Source organism: Wyeomyia smithii, chromosome 1 (genome assembly GCF_029784165.1).
Source record: "Wyeomyia smithii strain HCP4-BCI-WySm-NY-G18 chromosome 1, ASM2978416v1, whole genome shotgun sequence".
In the NCBI taxonomy this organism is placed as follows: Eukaryota; Metazoa; Arthropoda; class Insecta; order Diptera; family Culicidae; genus Wyeomyia; species Wyeomyia smithii.
The window spans coordinates 147,065,377-147,088,146 of record NC_073694.1 but is presented as its reverse complement, the minus strand read 5'-3'; the positions used below and the strand labels follow the sequence as shown (position 1 = coordinate 147,088,146).

The 22,770-nt window shown below is 37.4% G+C and overlaps 2 protein-coding genes across 9 annotated transcripts in view; both read left to right on the top strand.

Annotated features, from left to right (window-relative positions):
- Positions 1-280: 280 nt before the first annotated feature.
- LOC129720133 (forkhead box protein O) overlaps positions 281-22,770 on the top strand; it is a 235,977-nt gene continuing 213,487 nt past the window's right edge. For 2 of the 8 annotated variants that reach the window (XM_055671608.1, XM_055671570.1), the window contains exons 1-2: positions 306-606; positions 12,974-13,697. In XM_055671608.1, coding sequence (XP_055527583.1) covers positions 13,469-13,697 — 229 coding nt within the window. In that variant the 5' untranslated portion in view covers positions 306-606; positions 12,974-13,468. Of the gene's footprint in view, positions 607-647; positions 800-12,488; positions 12,860-12,973; positions 13,698-22,770 lie in introns of those variants that run through there. The other 6 variants (XM_055671586.1, XM_055671590.1, XM_055671579.1 and 3 more) reach the window with 6 other exon arrangements.
- Positions 3,774-7,973, top strand: LOC129717259 (uncharacterized protein K02A2.6-like). The gene is made up of 6 exons (XM_055667119.1): positions 3,774-4,776; positions 4,827-5,033; positions 5,076-6,319; positions 6,502-6,893; positions 7,110-7,616; positions 7,709-7,973. Exons 1-6 carry the CDS (start codon positions 3,774-3,776, stop codon positions 7,971-7,973), a joined length of 3,618 nt encoding a protein of 1,205 aa, XP_055523094.1.

Below are 22,770 nucleotides of genomic sequence, written 5' to 3'. Positions count from 1 at the left end.
TCTACAGCCGCGTGCTCCAACGTCGAAATGCTATGCTTGGCCAACATTACCGCTATGCTATGTCGCTACCAAGTTAAACATTAGGAGAAATTGCAATTAATTTGAAGAGAGCGAGCAAAGAGAGTCATTGGGAGAGTGGTCCCCCAAGAATCGGGGAGAGCAATCTTGCCATGTGTCTACACGGCCCAGCAACACAGCAACAGCTGAACGGGCACGATGGATCGCGACGAGATTTGGACGAGCGTCGAGCGAAATTTGATTCGCATCCACGGTTTAGTAGTATGCCCACATCCGGCTCGTAAGCATCTGCAGTGTTGAGGACTTTGCATATGGTTTCCTTCAATCGCCACGAGGTCGCGCTACATTTTATAGGAAGAATATATACATTTTCAATTTTGTGCGTTTGTTTCGAGGTTAATATCGAGTTCCTCGCTTTATAGTTTAGTCCTTTCGGGTTCGTGAAGGATTCAAATGATAGCAGGTCGCGCACGCTGCTGTGCCTGAGTGTGTGGAGCTTCGCAGCTATTTTATGCTAATTATTTGCTGGCCATTTTTGTGTGATATTTTCCGTCAAATATTAAATGCCAACCTGAAGAAAAAAACGAGGTGATATGATAGTACACATTCTCAGTTTAAGGAAAAGAAAAAAAAGCTCGTGCGATGAGTTGTCTTCGATGTGTTTGTGCTTTGACCACTTGTTTGATTGTGTGCGGTTTTTAAGCCATGTTACTTAAGTGCCGCGAATACGAATGATAGAGTGTTTGCGTAAAACTCATCATAAATCGCGTGGCTGTGTTGGGTGAAAAATTTTCCATATACAAACATCGGTCGTCTTCTTTTTATTTGCGTTGGAATTTCTTTGCTTGAGACTGTCCTGATATAATTACTTTCCGAATGAAGAGTGTTTCCCGCGAACGAATCCAAGGCATCGACGGATGAAACGAAGAGATAATATACGGCAACGATAAGCCGTGTCGTCAGTGTATTTGTTATCCACTAGGGTTTATTATCAGTGTTCCAATCCAACACTTGTATTGCGATGCATACGTTACCGGCAATGGTATTCGGGAGAAATAAAACGCAATTTACTCTTATGAGTTAGAAAACAACAATTCCGTGCCAGAATCAGGAGCTCCAGGAGTGTGCCAAGTTAGCTCTGTCCTCCATACTGTTCCGGGTTATCCCATTGATAGGTGATAACAGAACGTGTGCACATCTGTTAAATATTGACTGGCCAGCGAACGTCAACACACCAGTCAATCTTATTGAGTGGCCATTACCAGTGACGATTCACTAAACTCGTAGCGAGATAGCGCGCGATCACTACCACATGAGCAAGTGAATTAATTCCAACGTTTCCTCGTTTGTCTCCTCCGTGCCTATGATCGGGCACGGGCTATCTCTGCAGCCGTCGGACGCTATCGCCGTAGATTCTCGTAGTCCGTTTCTAGTATGTTCAACTTTGGGTCTCCTATAGTAGAGCGGTTGGTATCCACTAACACGAGAGTGAAGATCAGAATAATTTGAATGTTTGAGACATTTATTTGATATTATAATTTTAACCATTCAAAACTAGCTTTGCTTCTACCAGAGTGGCTGTTTCAATATTCTGATCTGCAAAAGCAATTTAAATGCGACTAGGAAATTACTGATGACTGCGATTTGGCCGTTGGCAGCGTCCCATGCCTGTCTGCTAGGGTTGAAATACTTGCGTGTGAAATCACCTCACCTAACTCTTGGCCAAATCAAGCTCAACCGAATGTTGTGTGCCTGTTGGATTGACCTAGGTGTCTTACCGCTAGAGACCAATTATCAGCTTGCTAAAACTGGGGAGTTGTGTGTTTCTGTAAATTAAAAAGTTTTCAAATTTGGAACCTGTCAGTTCCAAAGAAAAAAAATCACATCAGACATAATACACTTCAGCAATTACGTTGAGATTTTTGACGTAGGACTACGTTTTATCGCACTATATCGGGGTATATTCTACGAAAACTAGAACCAAGATGTAACGTCGGAAAGAAATATTTCAAACGGTAATACCTACTTGTATAATGGACTACAATAATCAATATGTCGGTGGAGTGATGAAATGAAGGACAATTTTGTGATATTACAGTTATTCTTATTGCTTCAATGTTCAGTGGTGAAAATTGATGAAAAGTTTCAAGGTCAGATTTCCACGAACAATGACATTCGAGTACGTCTGGCAAAGACTCAATGAGTAAACGCCTGCCTGCTGTGATATCTTTTTAATCAGTGGCATAAAATTGACAGAATTTCCCCGTCCCAATAGGTGAACTATATTGTTTCCATGATTCTAGACCATTTGATGTCTCGAGAGTAAAGCTTTTTAAAGGCAACGCAGATAATAACCTTCTTTATCAAAACACTTTAATGATCTGCTGATAGGTAACTTACTTGAACGTCAAACCTTTTTTTATGATTGTCAACTACGCCCTCTCTTGTAGCATTTGGTCACAAAATCTTGAAATTTTACGTCGGTTGTAAAGTTTTAGAAAAATGCTTAAAAAATTTCTGTATACCAGAAAACCTTGTTTACTTATAAGAGAAATTGAATAAATATTTATCTCTAAAGATATAAAGACAAATTGGGTCCCAAAGCTGTATGTAGGTGTTTTTATCATTTGAAAAAGCTGCATTTTCTAAATAAAGAATATTTTTAAAAAAGTGTTTATCGTTGTTCTTCGATATTTAATTGAAAATAAACTGCTCGGAATGTGTCTAATGATAGTTCGCCCATGTACGGTATATGAAGTAGTTTTTTATTCTTTATCTGAAAATCGAAGGACAATGATAACACTTTTTGAGCGGATACACAAAAATCAGAAAACCGTGTAAATCTTTATGTCCCAGTTGCCAATGGATGACTTCTAGGGAGTAGCCTGAACTTTTATTTAAAAACAGTGGAAAAATTGAGTTTTAAAACATACACTGGAAAAAACTGGAGAGATTTAATGACAAGAGTTAAATATTCAAGCAGTAAAATAAAATTAACCGCAGGTAATCTATTCCTTTGAAAAGTTTTTGTTTGTAGAAAAGCTTAGAAATGTCTTTCGAAAAATTTTCAGTTATTTAAACTGATAAAAAACATGATTTGGACTGACAAAAATTAGATCAACGTCATTTCATTTGAAAATAATAATCAAAAGTTGAAAAGTTCTCCGTTGAACGAAACAAGAAACGAAATAATAAAAAACAACATCAGGGTTTAACTGAAAAAAAAAATAATCAAAATTAGAATACTAGGGCGCAACTTGAACTGCCGATTACCATCTTAAAATTATCAACTTTATTGGAACGATAGTAGTTGGAATTACAAAATATCAGGACGCTGAAATCTGTTTTACATTTTGGTTGTCAATCAATAACATGCAAACATTTTTAGAATTCATCAGTCAGAAACTCAAAAAATTTATTTTGTACACTGTTGGAGCCCCTCGATTTAACCACTGTGCTCAGCCCTGCCAGTGACGGTCGTCACTCATGACAGCTGTCGCCTGGGGCGGAAATGATCACGCTGCCATTCTACTCTCGGGTGCAGAACAAGTAGAATAAGTGTAGAACAAGTAGAATAAGTGTTAACGTAGTTACTAGTTTTAATAAATGTATAAAAGTAGTCTAATGTAGTTGCTTTTTATCCTCATCCGACTACGTAACATTCTGGCGACGAGGATTATTAAATAACCCCGCGAGAAAGGTGATCAAGCGATATTTTTCTGCCGTTCGCTCTACAACACACCATCGTGCTCACAATGGATGAGAATTTCAAGAAAATGTTCGTCGAAATGATGGGCAATCAGCAAAAAATTTTAAATGAGCTAGTCATGTCTCGGACAATATCAACGGCTACTGCAGGACCATCGTCGACTGATGCTCGTATGGAATCTCTTGCCAATTCCATGACAGAATTCCACTACGATCCCGTGTCTAACCTCACATTCGACAACTGGTACAGTCGTCCTGAGGATACTTTCCGAGTCGATGCAGCTAACCTGGATGATGCTGCTAAAACACGTCTACTGCTCCGCAAGCTTAGCGACGCCACTCATGCGGAGTACATGAACCACATTCTCCCAAAAACAACACGAGATTTTTTGTTCGACGATACTGTGGCGAAGTTGAAGCAGCTCTTCAGTGCACATGCATCTCTTTTTTGTAAGCGATACCGCTGTCTCACGCTTAACAAGAAGACCTCCGATGATTTTCAAACATATGCCGGTTTTGTAAACCGACTCTGTGAAGATTTCGGCGTATCTACGTGCAATGTGGACGAGTTCAAGTGTCTGGTCTTCGTTTGCGGTCTACACGCACCTCAGGACGCTGAAATTCGAACCGCTCTGCTCGCTAAGCTGGAGGGTAATAAATCAATGACGCTCGACAATCTCACTACAGAGTGTCATCGCATCATCAATCTTCGGAAAGACGCTTCAATTGTAGGATGTCACAGCGAGAAGGCGTCGGTCAACGCTATCAATCCGACGAAGTACACGAAGAAGCCAATCGTTTCCAAACCTGCATCGAAAAGTCCACCGACACACAACAACAACAATCACCAAAACAATAGTGAGAGCAACAACAAGCCGAGGACGCCGTGTTGGAAATGCAGCCAGCTACACTACGTTCGCGATTGCCCTTTCCACGACCATCGGTGCCGCGAATGTAATAGTATTGGGCACAAAGAGGGCTATTGCCAGTGTGTGTCGTCGTACCCAGGCAAGAAACGGAGATGGAAACAACAAGCACCACAAACAAAGGGTATTTATTCCGTTCGACAAGTAGCTGCTCGTGATAAGAGAAAATCACAGTCACCGTGTTTATCAACAACAATGAAGTTGAGCTTCAGTTGGATTGCGCTTCAGACATCAGCATCATTACTAAAGCCAACTGGGAACGAATCGGACGTCCATCAACCAAGCCCCCGTCACTACAAGCCCGCACTGCTTCTGGTCAACCACTGCCGCTCATCGCAGAGATCGATTGCGACGTTATGCTGAAAGGCGTTCATCGTTCAGGTGAACTGCTTGTCACTAACGTTTCCAATCTAAATCTTTTAGGCCTCGACTTCATCGAACTTTTCAATCTGTGGAATGTTCCCCTGCGCACGGTCTGCAACAACATTACGCTAACTAACGATGTATCGTGGCTTAAAGCATCATATCCACAGCTGTTCTCTGATACTCTTGGTTGCTGCAATAAAACAGAAGCGAAGCTCTATCTAAAGCCTGATGTTCAACCTGTTTTTCGGGGAAAAAGACCTGTTCCATTTGCCGCATTAGAGCTAATCGAGACCGAGCTAAAGCGATTGGAAGAGTTGAAAATCATATCGCCGGTAGAGTTTTCTGATTGGGCGGCACCCATCGTTGCCGTTCGGAAAAAAGCTGTCGACGGCCAGCCTCAAAAGGTGAGAGTGTGTGCCGACTATTCTACTGGCTTAAACAGTGCCATTCAGCCAAACCAGCATCCTCTCCCGCTTCCCGAGGAAATTTTTGCAAAGCTTTCCGGTGTCAAAATTTTCTCACACATCGACTTGTCGGATGCCTATTTGCAAGTTCCGGTTGAAAAAGATTCCAGGCAGTACCTCACGATCAACACTCATCGCGGGCTGTTCGAGTTTAATCGCCTACCCCCAGGTGTTAAGTCTGCCCCTGGCACTTTTCAAAAGATCGTCGATGCCATGGTAGCTGGTCTGGAAGGAGTCGAAACGTACCTCGACGACGTATTAGTTCATGGTAAGAACGACAAAGAACATCGAGACCGTTTACTGAAGCTTCTGGAGCGCATCCAGGAGTGGGGCTTCACACTGCGCATAGGAAAGTGCTCGTTTTTCATGCCGGAAATCCACTATCTCGGTTTTATCGTTAACCATCAAGGGATTCGGCCCGACCCAAAGAAAACAGCAGCAATATGTAACATGCCGCCCCCACACGACGTCAGTACCCTGCGGTCGTACCTAGGCGCAATAAATTTTTATGGCAAGTTTGTTCGCAACATGCATGACCTCCGATATCCACTCGACGCTCTTCTTCAGAAGGATTCCAAGTGGGATTGGAACGAAAGCTGTCAACGTTCATTCGAGCAGTTCAAAAACCTGCTTCGTTCGGATCTGCTGCTCACTCATTATGACGCGCAACTCGAAACGATTGTCGCAGCAGATGCATCAAATCATGGGGTCGGCGCGTGTCTTATGCATCGATACCCAGACGGTGCGATGAAGGTCGTGTGTCACGCCTCCCGGACGCTAACTCCAGCGGAACAGCGTTATGGCCAGGGGGAAAAGAGGCACTGGCACTCGTTTTCGGTGTGACCAAATTCCATCGGTTCATATATGGAAGAAAATTCAGCCTACACACCGATCACAAACCGTTGGTCGCAGTATTCGGGTCTAAAAAAGGCATTCCCATTCACACAACTAACCGCCTGCAACGGTGGGCCCTTGTTCTGCTGTCGTACGATTTCGACATCATACACGTCGCTACGCAGGACTTTGGTTATGCAGACATCCTTTCGAGGCTCATCGATCCCCGAGCAAAACCTGACGAAGATTTTGTGATTGCTTCGGTCCAGCTTGAGAACGACGTCTCTGTCACCGTTGATGCTGTACTTACTGCCCTGCCGGTAACTTTTAAACACCTTCAAGCTGCTACTGATAAGGACGAGCTGCTTCAAAAAGTTTTTGGGCACGTGCAAACTGGATGGCCGAAATCTATCAAGCAAGTGAGCAACGAACTCCGCCCGTTCTACGCTCGTAAGGAAAGTATTTCTCTCGTGCGTGGGTGCCTCATGTTAGCCGGTCGAATCGTTGTGCCGACAGAATATCAACAACCTGTACTCAAGGCTCTTCATAAAGGACATCCTGGCCAAGTGCGAATGAAGTCAGTGATGAGAAGCCATGTCTACTGGCCAGGCGTGGACCAGGATGTGGAAAACTTTGTTTAAGCATGTCGTGCTTGCGCATCAGTAGCCAAAGCCCCGCCAAAAACATTACTCTCTTCTTGGCCTCAAGCAAGTTACCCCTGGCAACGGCTTCACGTGGATTACGCTGGTCCTTTCGAAGGATTTTATTTTCTGGTTATTGTCGACTCCTACAGTAAGTGGCCAGAGATCATCCGTACATCAACCATCACCAGCAGCATGACAATCGAGCTGCTTTTCGAAACGTTCGCTCGGTACGGACTACCAGAAACCATCGTCAGCGATAATGGTACGCAGTTTTCCTGCAACCAATTCAAGGAATTTTGCGCGTCTTTGGGCATTGCACACATCCGTACAGCTCCGTACCATCCGCAGTCCAATGGACAAGCGGAACGTTTCGTTGATACGCTTAAGCGGAGTCTGAGAAAAATCATGCCAGAAACGCAAAACTCAATTTCCCGCTCACTGCAAATCTTCTTGTCCGCCTATCGATCAACATCAAACAAATCAGCTCCAGATGGACTGTCTCCGGCTGAAATTTTGATGGGGAGGAAACATCGAACTGTTTTAGATTTGCTGAAACATCCTGCGGATTTTGTCCTCCAGAAAAACCAACATATGGAAAACCAGTTCAACAGGCACCATGCGGCAAAGAAACGAAATTTCGAAAAAGGCGATCAAGTGTACGCAAGCACTTTCAAGCATGGAAAACTGGTGTGGCTTCCCGGAACCGTCATCGAACGCGTTGGCAACGTCAACTTTAATGTGTTGCTAGATGGAAGCAGACTCATCAGATCACAACCAATCAACTCCGTGCTCGGGGGAACTCTAAAGTCGAGGTCTATCCGGAAGCTTCATCGGATCATCAGCTGCCGTTGCACGCCTTGCTCCAGGATTTCCAGCTTTCCGAAAGCTCACCAACACCAACGACCCAACCAGCTCCTTCTGTGCCACGTATACCGTCAGAAAGTCGTCCACTTCGTCGATCCACCCGGATCCGCCGTATGCCTGTTAGGTATGACCCGTACCGCTGCAGATAAAAGGGGGAGATGTTGGAGCCCCTCGATTTAACCACTGTGCTCAGCCCTGCCAGTGACGGTCGTCACTCATGACAGCTGTCGCCTGGGGCGGAAATGATCACGCTGCCATTCTACTCTCGGGTGCAGAACAAGTAGAATAAGTGTAGAACAAGTAGAATAAGTGTTAACGTAGTTACTAGTTTTAATAAATGTATAAAAGTAGTCTAATGTAGTTGCTTTTTATCCTCATCCGACTACGTAACATACACTAAAAAAATACTAGAAATATTAAAGGAATATTTATCAAATGTCAAAAATGTAAAACACAGATACTCAGAATACCAGAAAAACGAAACAACAGTCGGGAATTACTAAAATTCGAACATAAACGCCAACAATAAAAATTTATAAAAAATGAGAGAGCCCTAAAATCTGAAATATTTGAAATAAAAATTGAAAGAAATGTTAAAAATATCATCGGAGCACTCACGGTCATACAATTGGGAATCATATCAGAGTGTTAAAAAAATATAAAGTGTAGTTGGACATTTATACAGTAAAATAAGCATAATCATTTAAAATGGAACTATACTAATGCACAGTGGTCCAAGATTGCAATCTAGCGGAACGGAATTATCAACTCCTAATCGTGTTGGTGTTTTGAGATAGTGTTTTCGGCAATGTTCATGAGAATAATCAAGAAATATTTTTGTATAAAAATATTTGTACTAAACGTGTACTAAAAAAGCAATTAGGTATTAGATTATTTTTTGTTCATTTTTCAATTTAGAAGGATGGTTTCTTTTACAAAGTTGTGTATAAGCCACTTCATATTGAAACTCTTACAAAGTCACAACTATTCAAAAAGTCACAGTGTTTGAAATATTGATATTTTTTTTAAACAAAATGGACAATTTATTTTTATTTTTTGTATTTCATTTTTTAAGTGTACTCATGAACTCTATGAGTTTCTAATTATAAATCTTTCAAGCTCTAAACCTTGTCGCCGAAATAGCATGGCTATGGCTTGTAGTTTTTAGATATTTAAAAAAAAATTGATGATTTTTTAATGTCATATCTCAATTAGCGCACAAAGCAACCTGAAACTCTCAAGGCTGGAAGAATACTCAGCTAGGTGTATGTAGGTAGAATTTCAGCCCGGAACTCCTTAGAGCATTTACTATGTGAGTAATTTTGTAAAATTCAACAAAATTAGAAAAAAGTGCTACTTTGTTTCCAATATTATGCCAAATATGTTCGGAGATGCCAAAGAGAATTAAATATGAACTCTTTTGGTTTGAAAATATGCATTTGTAGCACACGTAAAAAATCTTGATGTAATCACAGTAGGCATGGTTAAAAAATTGTACCTTGCATTTATGATGACGTCTTGATTGTGTCGCACGAAGTTCATTTGCTGTTGATTTACATATACTTTTCGGCTCTAAAAAACCAACGGCTACGAGTTTGAAAAAAATTGAAAAAGTTGAGGAGAGACGGAATAAATCCGTCAGATGTCGAGAATTTCACTCAAAAAAATCCAACCGCCTTGTGAACATCGAAGAGGAATTATAACGATATTTGGTCACATCTCATTCGATGATTCCTCTGTATCATAAAACAAAAGAACGTTTATTTGATGAACTTCCAAGTGAAGTTCAAAATCTTATAGTAGATAGAATGCGAAGTTTAAAAATAAAGTTTTAACTAAAAACTAATGCTTGGATTTTGAAGATAGTTTATTAAATGTATGGAGAAATGGAAAGGATCAGAAACAAATCATATTTAAACAATGATCATTAGTATCTCAAAAAGTATCCAATTTGGAAAAAAAACCTTTCATAAGACAAATAGTTCATTTTAAATATTGTACTAAATATTTTTGAACCAAAATAGTCCTCTTAAACATCTCCGATGACATTTGGCATAATATTGGAAACTGAATAACACGTTCTTTTTCAAGTTTTGTGAAGTTTTATAAAATTACGCACAGAGTAAAAGCTCCAAGGAGTTCGGAGCTGAAATTTTGTCTACATACACCAAGTTTAATATTCTTCCAGTCCTGAGAGTTTCAGGTTGCGCCTCTGTACGCTAATTGAGAAATGACATTTACAAAAAATCATCAAAATTTTCGTTTTTAAATATTTTAAAAACTACAAGCCATAGCCATGCTATTTCTGCGGCAAAGTTCACAGTTTAAAAGATTTATAATTAGCAACTCATACAGTGTGTTAGTACACTTAGAAAAACAAATAGAATAAAAATAAAAGCTCTTTTGACAATTTTGTCCAAAAAATTCAATATTTCATACACTATGGCTTCTTGAATTGTTGTGATTTTTGAACAGTTTCATATTATTGGCAAAGAAATAACTTTGTAAAAGAAACCATTCTTCTAAATTGAAAGAAATAAGAAAAAAAGTTTAGTACTAGCTTAGTACACGTTTAGTACTAACATTTTCATACAAAAAAATTCCTTGGTCATTACCAAGGAACATTGCCGAAAACACTATCTCAAAAAACCAACACGATTCGAAGTTGTTAACTTCGTTCCGCTAGATTGCATTCCTGGACCACAGTGTAGTGTTTATAAAACTTTGAAAGTTTAAAAGCATCAAAACTATTCAACCGGGCTGTAATAGCCGCAAAATCATCGGGTGTTAACTGTAAAAAATTAAAAAAATTTAATGATTGAATCAGACTGCGTTAGTCGGTTATAAATTATGAATCTATAAAAATAATATTTTCGAAAACTAGAATTGGCGAATATTTCTGGGAAACCCTAAATGTCCAGTTCCTAGAATGATGGTAATTTAAAGTAATCAGTTCAATTTAAATAAGCTGCACTTTGAGGAAAATTATATTCAAGATAAACTTTTAAATAGCTCTTGCCATGAAAAAAAAACATAAATTGTAAAGTTTCTTAAGACTGGGTATTTGTGTATTTTTTCAATATGTTTTTGCGAGTAATTTAAACAACTTTTGAGGCTTGCATTAACAACTTTTGGTGCATAATCATCTGTTATCCCAAAGAACGTTGAATGTAAGAATGTTAGAATATTTAGGTCTCAAATGATAAATTGTTTAAAGCAGTTCAAAACAAATATTGTGTATTTGATTGGAGCTCGAACCATTACATTAAGAATGTATTGAATTCATGAAATCAATCTTTAGCATTGATATAAAATTAAATTATTATTCACAGCTCAAGTTGAGACGGTAGTAACCTTCTCCAAAACAAAAATCCTGCTTGAACATTTAAGGGAGAACCGTACAGAACGCACCACTAAAGTAAGATAGCCCATGCTATTAATAACCTAAAATACGCACACATGTTGCTTTAAATGATGAATTTCTTCGTTTTTCACATTAAAACCCAACTTTTCCTACAGTTCCACATGTAATTTCTTATGAATTTTCTGAAGTTTTTATGGGTAACTGACCTGCAAATAACACAAACCGAGGTTCCTCTAATTCTCAAACTTTCGAAATTGATAATACTATGAACATTTCAATTTATATCTATAACTTCCATCAACATTCACCTAGAAACGATCAACGTTAAAATTGGAGTAGAATGCACTATGACGCACTTCAGAAGATTGCTTGACAACTTAGGGCATGTGTTCCATTGCCTTTGATTTTACTTCTGAAACTTCAAACACTTCTCATTTCATTGCTAGAGGGGCCTATAATCGCATACCAGTCCCACCTGCATTCTTGTCGTTCCTATAGAGAAGTTATGGTAAATGTCTATCTCATTATATCATGTCGAAAATATGGGAATAAACCACGCTCAACAGCTGAAATAACTTAAGCAAGAAAAATACCTTTACTCGCTGTTTTCTCAACTTGATGAAAATGAAGATGGGACTGATATGCGATTATAGGCAGTATATTAGCCTTCTGCTTCGGAGCATATTGACCTTTGGTAGTAATGGTAAATTGAGTATTTTTGAATAAGTTTCGTCATGAACATACACTATATAGATCCTACAATAATCCTACACGTTCAATGTCGCTTAAAAATTATCAGTAGCGCTGTAAATTGCGTAAGCGCTTAGCTGGTGCGTTTTATACAGTTCTCCCCTACTGCAAACAATCTGAAATATTGGGACGTCCTGACAGCAGCCCACACCGGCGCGCGTCTTTACACCAAATCCGCGTTCAACTCATTATCGCGCTGTTCCGTTGACGGCTGATGTGAACCCAGCTTAACTCGTCAACCTATTTCTAAAGTCACGAAAGTCACGTTACTTAGAACACTAGCAAAACATCGATTGGTTATTCCGTGCCGTCAGCCAGCCAGCAGTGCCAAATGGTTCCTTCACGAGAACGAGCTGTCGACCGAAGTCGACAGGCGGGCATGTGCTGTGGTGACAGGTTGGGCAGGGCATGGCGCTGGACCCACATACAATCGCGATCGCTCGACAGTCAATTGTGCGAGTACTGAGCTCGCGGCATGGTATTGGTATTATCGGGGCCCCTTCCCGTTTCTCGTTTTGGCGAATGTAAATAAAAACAGTTTATTTTGCTCGCTACTTGCGTACGGGAGCAGTTGTGTTCGTGGTTTAGTGGAAAAAATGCCGTTCTACTAAGGTTTATTTACCAAAAATAAATTTAGCTCCGATATACTTCGTGTAACTCGCATCCTCTGTTTCAGAAGGGGATTTTGTCGTCATCGTAACCGAGTGCATCAGTGTCCGCGATAGGCTTCTTCTCGTTTTACACTTTGCCGTACTGGTGCAGATGTTTGTGATGTGACGGAAAAGCGACTCAAAATTCTATCGTTTATACGCCGTACACGCGCTCTCGGAGAGAAAAGGTTCTTACGTTACGCGAGGATCAGATGAAAAAATGCGCAACGCAATAAATTCTGGACTGGTTGCATTGCTGTTTGATATACCGGTATGCAAATTAATTTATCGCTGTGAAATTGATACCTGTTATGACCAAGTGTTGGATTAGAACCTGATCATCAATGGATGGCTGTATAGTAACTGTAATGCTCCTTCATTGCAGGTTGGTTGAAAGTTTCTTGAAGATTTTTTTACGAGGTTGAAGACAATGCTAATAGACTTTCAGAGTGGCAGTGTATAAAAAACAAAAACAGAACGGAAGGCAGCTTCTCATAGTGATTATTGCGTTTTTCAACTTTGCCGACTCAGCTTAGTGAATCTAAACGGACCAGGTTGTGCCACTTTAGAGTATGAAAGTGATTCTTGTACGGCTTCCGTGGTTGCTGTGGAAAAAACAGTGATTAGAAGTGTGAATCGGAATATATTACAATTTGTATAAAAATAATAAACGGTCGTGAGAAAAAGCGACGGTGCAAGACGAAGAGAGTTTACAAAAATATTTCGCGACAAGTGGATGTGCTAACATACCTTACGATACACTCACACCCGAATACGTGCAAATATTCGTATTTCGTGCCTTGTTGGACGGCAGCTCGAATCGTGCGGTAATATTGTAAACACAGGCTAAGCTCTCGGTAGGGGCACGCAGGGTTAAAAGATGGATTCGTTTGGATCGCCCTGGCCGGCATCGTCGCGCGATGGACTTGACGGTCTGTCGAACGACGGTGTTCCGATGGATGCCCTCACCGAGCTGCAGGATGGGGCCTTCGAACCTCAGACACGTGCACGATCCAACACATGGCCATTGCCAAGGCCGGAGAACTTTGTCGAACCGGAAGTGGAATCCGAAAGCAATAAGTGTAGTAATCAGCAGTTGGCAAGTACTGGTAAGTGGTCTGCAATGCTTTGCCTATTCGCCTTTCTTCCTCCTCTTTCCTGTTTTTGCTCTTCGAGCTACCCTTTAATTTTATTATATTTGCACCTTTCCTGTGCTAGTACGTGTGTAGTTTAGTAGTGTGAAACCGGAATGCGGGAAACGACCAACACTCATTTGTACGCAGTCCACGCAAAAATTAGGTTTACCCGAATTTCATGAATGAATAATTTTTTAAATTATAATCTTTCAAGTTTTTGAGTTTTGAATTCTCAAATCCAACGCAACGAACTTTTGCGGATGTTTGGGTATATGGACTTGTGTTCCTTCCGGTTTATTTGTTATACCAAATCGACCAGCAGCTGAATGTTAACGAAGCACGTGTAAGACATTATCATTAATTAAGTCAATATATTATGCGGAAAGCTAAGCGTTCCATTCTTCTCTTGAAAGTTTAACTTGTTTGAAAGTTTTAAAACAAAAAGCTTATTACAATTAAATGGTTTGTTCGGCAAATCGCTTCTCTCCATAGAACAATAATGATCTATTGGCTGTTTCTCAATCAAATGATTCAATTCATAAACAGCTGTGTTGTTGTTTCCTTGCCGATGACTAATGGAAAGTTCCGAGGCCAAATATTCGCATACATTATCCATTGTTTACTATCTCGCTAAAAACAAATTCAGCATAATATGGTAGCTATTACTCGAAATTCCATTTTTGTATTTCATTGCTGTCTTCGTCTCAATTAACACTTTTTTTCTCTGAAACCCTTAACCAGTAATAATAGAGTATTTTTTCACCAAATGCACAACACATTAAAATGTTGTTTTCGTTTGCTGACAATGCATTATTAAAAATAAACTGAAAAATATAATATAATGGATTTCACCAAATCGTTGAAAATTTCAATGTTTTACGTGGCAATTGTTATGAATAATGATTTTTTTCTTTTCTCCTATTTATACTTTTCTTTTTTTTTTTTGACTCTAAGCAAAGTCATGCTATTTTTATTTATTTTTTGTTCAAGGAGTAAATGTAGTAATGAAGATAGAAAATTAAATTAACTGAAAATATGATATAGAAACTACGAAAAATATAATTAGGCAGGTGGGACTCGAACCCACAACTTCCAATAATTGGAAAAGCGATACAAAACTTGATTCCAGAACTACGTCTTTAACATTCTGCGGTGGTGTAACGTAAACCCTTCTGACCGGAGATTGTAAGTTGTGGGTTCGAGTCCCACCTGCTGAACTATATTTTTCGTAGTTTCTACTATCATATTTTTACTATCATATTTTAATTTAATTTTCTATCTTCATTACTACATTTACTTCTATTTATATCACAAAATTGGAAAAAACTATAAAACTCAACAAAAAGTATATTGCATCCAGAATTTCTGAATATATGATCATATTTCTTCTACTTAATACGCCTCGCCCTCGAAAAGTCTTTCTTTTTTTTCATATAAAAAAAAATCTAGAAACTAAGGAAGCAATATGCAATGTTTACAGTTCGGTGAAATCTATAAAATTATTCTTCATAATTTGAATATCCTGCCTTTATTCTTTCCGAAACGGTCAGAACATCTAGAATCACTTGAAAGATGGCGCGAGTAACACTCAACTACACTCAATACTAAAATCTACTCTAGGTAAAAAGTATATGGTTTTTTGTTCGTAAAAAAATTTTACTCAGTCAATTATCCATCGATTTCCATAAAACAACTACTATTTCATACATAGATGAATATAGTTTCAAAGTAATAGTGTACATATATGTAAAACTTTTCTTACAAAAATGAAACAAAAATGGAAAATTTCAAGTTAATTTGTAAAATTCCGTGAGAAAGTGTAAATTTTTTCTTTAGACGGGCTTCAGTCAAACCTCTTAGAAGTTTTAAAAAATACTTTAAAAATGTTACAAAGATTCATGGTGATTTTACCGCAGTCCATCTGAAAACTAACTTGGGCACTAGAGGATTAAGCTCAAATTACTGAACATGTACTGATGAAGTTAGTCTTCCTTTTTCAAAAACGGCTAAAACATTCAAAATCGGTAGCTTGAGCGAAAGTTACACTCGACTAAACCTGCAAAGGTTACTTCAAAAGCTCTTACTTTTTTATTTGTAGAAATGTCTTTTTTTTTGCATAAGTTTATGCACATTGAGCATTTTTTCAGTTTTCGACAGTCTTCCCTACTGCTAATGTCAATAATCTCATTGAAAAATATTTATTAAGAAGTTAGTAGTTATAAAGAATTAAACCGAGATTTATTAGTGAACACTTGCTCTATTAGGTCCATTTCTATTTTTTTGTGTGGTTTTGGAGAAACGGCAGAGTATGTTGAAAGCTTTCTTGATAAAAAGGTAGTTAAAATATCTTTGGGGAATAAAGGGTGTCCACGATGAAATTGCCACACACAAAATTGATTCGCAAAATTCGAGTTTTCATCCAATTGCCATCAAATTTTCAGGGATTGAAAAATAACTATTAAACTTCATTTTACCATTTTACTCGTATTTTATTTACAGTCCATACGCAAATGCCCGCACCTTGGCCTTATCCCCGGCCATAAGATTGTGCACAACCTGTGAATCAACCGTTTTTCGCATGTAAACCCATACTTTCTTCAGTACCTCATCTGTCTTCACTACCTTAGGTTGTTTAAGAAGGTGCTGCTTCATAATCGCCCAGTACTTTTCGATGGGGCGGAGCTCCGGAGTGTTGGGAGGGTTGAACATTTTCGGCACGAAATTGACCTTATTGTCCGCATACCACTTCAGCACGTCCTTGGAGTAGTGGCATGAGGCCAAATCCGGCCAGAATATTGTTGGGACGTTGTGGGCCTTCAGGAGAGAAAGCAGCCGCTTCTGGAGGCACTCTTTCATGTACACCTGTTCATTCATCGTGTCCTGGGTCTCGAAAGGTGCACTCCGCTTCCCGCACGTGCAGATGGCTTGCCAAACCAGGAATTTCTTCGCAAATTTGGACATCTTCTGAGTGCGGACATGCTCCGGAACGCTAAACTTATCCTTGGTCGTGAAAAACCCGAACGGAAGCGTTCGGGTTTCGGTTGAAGGCCCCAACTACGCGGTTGTGATTTTTGGCGTTGTACGTAATACTTTTTCCTTCACTTCTGGGCTTCCGATCGGTGTTAAATTGTTCCTCGAACCGCTTAATCACTCGCGACACCGTGGAATTCGCGATTCCCAACGTTTTAGCGATGGAACGATGCGAGAGATCCTTGTTCTCGTGATAAATGCGCAAGATTTTATCACGCACGAGCTGTTCTTGCGACTCCATTTCCGCGAGTTTTGATCACAGGACTTTAAAACTTGCAGGATGTAAATAATGCACTATAAACTAAATCCACCCAAATTTTCATTTAATTCTACCCAATGGTTAAAGTTAGAGCAATTTCATGGTGTGGCAATTTCATCGTGGACACCCTTTAAAACCTAAAAATTTGTGAAATCAAAATTTTGTTTTGGTATTTTTTTTCCGTGCTCTTGCTAATAGTGGCACATTGTTTGAGTAATGGCTCGCTGAGGTTTTTGTTCGCAGCATCAAAAAACATTAGAGTTAGGATGAATTATTATTTTTGAAGAAAATCAGTCAAGAAATTAAAAAAAAAAAAACAAAACAATTTTAAGCGGATATGTTCTTTATGATTTTTCGAAATTTAACCACATCCAGTTTTGTCAGCAATCAACTTCAAATTGCTCAGTTTCGGTAAAATTTCCTAGTTTTACTTTGATTATGTTTCCGAATATTATATTAATTTTCTTCAGAGACAGTGTTTTTAATTGTTGATTCATGCTTGCTGAAAAATAATGTTCTATTTGTCTTCAATACAATATTTTTGCACAAGCTGTAGTTAAAGAAAATAAAAAGAAATGTATATATTTCATAAACGACGATCTATTTTTGGAGAAAATTTGTACAGTTAAAATTTCCTTGTTTAGGTTGGATTTTGAAATTTTAAATTGTTTCTATAGGTATTCAAACATAGATCTAAATTTATATATTCCAGAGATATTTGCAAAATCGGAATACAAACTGTAAGCAGATCAGAGTAAATTTGACTTTATTTCCTAAAAATGTTATAACTCGAGTTGTTTAATACCTTTGAGTCATAGGTTTTCATCATAAGAAACTTCACAGAAATTGCGATGAATTTTGCCAATTTGAAATCAAGATATATTTGTTTGCCGACAACACGATTTAATTTTTCAGAAGTAAAAATATCATATCTGGCAACGTTGCCGCTCACAGTTTATGTATTGTTATTTTTTGACTAATTTCCTCAAAATGAAATTTCTAGAATGTGCATTTATGTAAAATATCCACAACTAAGAAAAGAAGACTGTTTAAAACCAGATAAATGACTTTGTTTCTTGAAAATGCTGTAACTCGAGTTTGCTTATAATTTCTCGGTGTGAAAAGGAGCCGTCCACATTCCACGTGGACAACCTCTGGGTGATAAGAGGTACGTAAATGTCCAGGTTTGTCCACTGAAGGGGAGAGAGGGTAATGATGATGTTCCCGTGGAAATTGAATTCTACCAAAAAATGCATTTGTTTATTAAAAAAATTCTACAAATATTCTGGTTTTTAAAGTTGTTGTCAGCTATATTTGAGATTAATTTGAAATCATTTTATTTGAGGCCTCCTCATTTTTTTCGGAAAGATTCTTCATACATTTTGAGGACATGTTAAGAACATTCCAAGAATTTCGGGTAAATTAGTATTTTTTTATCATGTATAAAACCACTTTTAGCTAAATTGGGAATCAATTTCTGCTTTGGGCTTTTCTTTGATTTAGAAGCGTTCTTCAACCATTAGGCTGAATTCGAATCATTTTTTTTAGACTTTTCCTCTCGTTAGAATTACCTGCTTTATTAATTAGAAACAAATTTAAGATAATTTTGATTTTTGGTTACAACTGGTTCTTGAAAGTAATTTCCTCTTTTTGGACTAAACATAGAACTTTTTATTTGTGTAGAAAAGGTTTTAATCGGATCGAGAAAAATTTATGATTCCTTTAATTTTCAATTTTTCTTACCTTCAACGCGTTTTTTCTTTTTTGTTTTGTTTCCCTAACTTGAAAATATATTTTTTTCCGAATTTTAGGGAAGTTTTTCTGCATAAAGTTTGTATGATTTATTTCTACCTTTTAGAAACGTTTTAATATTTTTGGAGGTTAATTTGGGATAGTTTTTTCAAGAGTAGTTTTTGGCCTTTTCCTGATGCTAAAAATTTCTTGTCTTTTCCAGTTTTCCTGAGAACATGTGTAACTGAAACTGAAAATATTTTTTTTACTTTCTGTTTATAATGGTTTCAGTCAGTTCGCTTGTCGACACGTTTTTATGTATTCTAAGTTCAATTTTAGATATTTTTTTTTTTTAAATCTTTTCGAGTTAGAAATTATTTTTTGTTTCAAGCCTCTATAGAAGCTTTCTGCCATATTTAACTAACTGTTAAATCCTTTCTGTTTTTAATTTCTTCGAGCGGTTTACAACTTTATTAGAAATTATTTTTGTTTTGGCCATTCCAAGGTTTCATGAATTTTTTAAATTATGTTTTGACTATTTTCTGTTTGGCTTCTAATTTTGTTTTCCTAGAAATCATTTAGGAGTTGATTTTGAAGTCTACCTTGTTATTTTTCTCGCGTGTTATCGATCATTCAAAGCATAAATTATGATTATATTTGTTTTAGTTTCTTCAGACTATAAAGTCGTTTGCAAGTATTTGGATTTCTTCGTTGGTTTAAAGAGAAGTTATTAAATCTTTTGTATCAATCAATATTAGATCAACATTTCAGTTCTTTTTTATTTTGAAACAAAAATTTCCTGTTGCATTGAAAATTATTTTTGATTTTAATCTCTTCCAACTTCGGAACCATTTACAGCAAAATTTATAATGTATTCATTCTGGTGCGATTCTTGGCCCTTTTAGGCTGAATTTTGACTAAATTCATTTCATTCGTGGCTTTTCTGGTTTAGGGTGTTCAAAGCTGAACCTGAAATTATTTCAAAAACAAAATGTTTTTAATTTTTTTGTTTAAAAACAAACCCTAAAATGTTTTTAGGGTGTTCAAAGCTGAACCTGAAATTATTTCAAAAACAAATGTTTTTAATTTTTTTTTGAAAAAATGTTTACGTGGACAAAGAAGAGGGGGGGGGGTTGTTTCATTAATGTCCACCGTTGTTCACGCGGGGTGATGGGGGGGTCTTAAATGACGATTTTTCTGTCCACGTGGAATGTGGAAAAATCAAAACTAAATTTGCCGAAAAACGCCAAAACAATTCCTGAAATGCAAAAAAAACATCCCTGGCAACACTGTAACTTGGAATTATTTTTTTTTTTCGAAAAAAAATGGAGTAGATGCTCCCACAGAGCGAGGGGTGATCCAATCGGCACCAAAGTTTGAATTTTTGCGTAGTTACCCTATATGAATAATTCCCCAAAGTTTGAGTCAAATCTGAGAAGTTGCAATAACCAATATTGAGTTTATCCTAAGTTTTTCATCCAAATGAAATTGGCCGATTATACGACCTGACATAGTCATCAATTACTCTATCTAATTTTCCTATTTACTGAAGACGAAAAAATATTGTATATTTTGAATGCCTTACCCAAACTTTGGGCTCTTCTAAATTTATTGAAAATTTCGCACAAAATATATTGAAAAATACAAGAGCGATAAATTTTTAAGCCAAAAAGTCAAAACGGTTTGTTTGATTTGAGTTCTGTCTTCAACAGAATTGTAGATCGTATTTTTATTATTCCGGAAAAAATATACATCGCAAGAAAAAAAATTGTTCTTGAGAAAAAGTTAAAAGAATAATATATCGATCAAACAAACCGTTTAGAAGCTAAAAATATTTTTCATCAATAAAAAAAATATTATTAATAATTTAAAAAGTGGACTTTAATTATTATTTCTTAAACTTTTTCTAAAGGCATCATCTACAATTTTGCTATAGATATAACATGAATCAAATAAAGTATTCTGGCTCGAATTACAAGAATATTTTTTTTAATATTTTAACTTTTTCGTTTCTTATTTTACCGTTACCAAATTTTGATAGTTTGTAGTAAACAGTGTTATTTTCATTGTGTAAAAAAAATATTTTTTTTTGAAAGGTACTTATTGAGATATTTAATATTTGTGACAATTTGCGAAATTTGGCGCAGAAAAGAAGTTTTTTTTCTTACTCTTTTTTCTAGAACCACAACATTGTTAATAACAACTTTGCCGAAGACTCTATTTCAATCAGACAAGTCGTTTTTCTGATATAGTAAAAAATTTCCAGCCTCATTTTTGGATAGGTTCTTATGAAACAGCAGTCGTGAGTCAACATGAACAATTGATATCATAAAATAACTTCTTAATCAAAAAGGAACAACTGTAAAAAATGTCAGCTAAAGCGGAAATGTAATGTTTTAAAAAAATTTTTTTATTTTTTATTTTCTATAGAGTGCCTATGGTACCTAAACTATGCTTTGCTTTGATTTAAGTAAATTATTTTATAATAACTATTCACAAGTTTGATTCTTAAAAAAGTTAAAGTAAAATTGCATGATTTCGAAAAACTTGAAAATTTTTACAGCTTCATTGGGATTAGAGCAAATTCAAGTAACATAGTACAGTGATATTACTCGAACATTTTTGGTTCGGCTGAAGCTTGGCATGAACGTTCCTATAGGTTAAATATTGATTGGTGGTATGATAATCTGTTTTTTTTACTAGTAATTTTTTACATGAGCTTGTATTTCCCCGGAAGGACAAAACTACTATCGACATCTTCGCCGAAGACATCATGTTATTCAAAAAAACTGGTCTAGCTATAACAATATGTTTTGATATCAATACCATTGGTACATAAACCCTTTCCAGAAAAAATTAAGATTAAAAAAAAATACTAATAGCACAAAATGACTTCCTTAGCCTATCAAATGTGTCGGGATTAAGAGAAGTGAGGAGTGAAGAAGTTTTAATTAAATATTGAGACTCATTGTTTAAATCAAGTGGTGCCGAAAGTAGTATTCGAAAGATAGATAAATGTTGTGTCATACTTTACTAACACTTTTCATATCTCTGCATGAATGAAAATAGACACAAATTCAATAAGCCACAACGCAACCTCGACTTTTATTTGCAACGTTTCAACTTATTCATGATCTCCCACATCGAAACTGACGGCATATTTATTTGTTCACCACTGTAGTTTTTATAGTGTACACCCTTCTCGCGCCATTCCGATAAGAAGAGAAAACGATTGGTAGATGTGCGAGAACATCAAACTACAAAACCAGCCGTAAATACCGGTCTCGCAAGTTTTAGACTTATGACCTTCACGATTGGATTTTTGCTCCATGGGATAGTTCATTAGAGGTTCGAGGTTTATTTTTTTCGGGTTTCCGCCAAGTGGAAGTCGTTCTACATCATTCCGTCTGGTGAATGGTACAGGTGCTCAAAAAAGAGAAGGGGAAGGGATTAGAACCAGACACACACACCCGCAAAAAAATGCTGACAGATCTAACTGAATTACTGATCTCCGGAATCAGCTGGAAACGACAGCGTGAAGGTCGAATTGGCGCGCAGACTTCGTTAATACGATGGAATGGATCCATGCGTCTCTAGTTTCCTAGACTTGGAACAATAGCTTGAATGTAGGTAACTGGCGTATGGGTGCTGAACCGGTTGTGTAGCGACGCAGATTGGACTGGAGCTGGAGGCGACTGTTTTGCTACCTTTTTTACGACGTTGTATGTATGTGCGGCGTGGATTTTCCTAACGGGCTAAGTTTCAAAAAGTGTCAATCGTTTATTTTTTATCGTATAAAAGCATTTCAAATTTTGTTGTTCAATTGTTACGGCGAAGCAACTAATTGAGTTTTTATTTTGAACTCTATAACTATAATTGGTTCAGTTAAAAAAAATCAACGTCATCAATTTCAAATGTGATTGTTCTATGATTAACACTTTTGCTGTGTGGTGCGGTTCCATTTACAAACATTGAAAATACTACCTCATAAAGGGTGCTCTGATTTTAAGCAATCTTGAAAGCGGA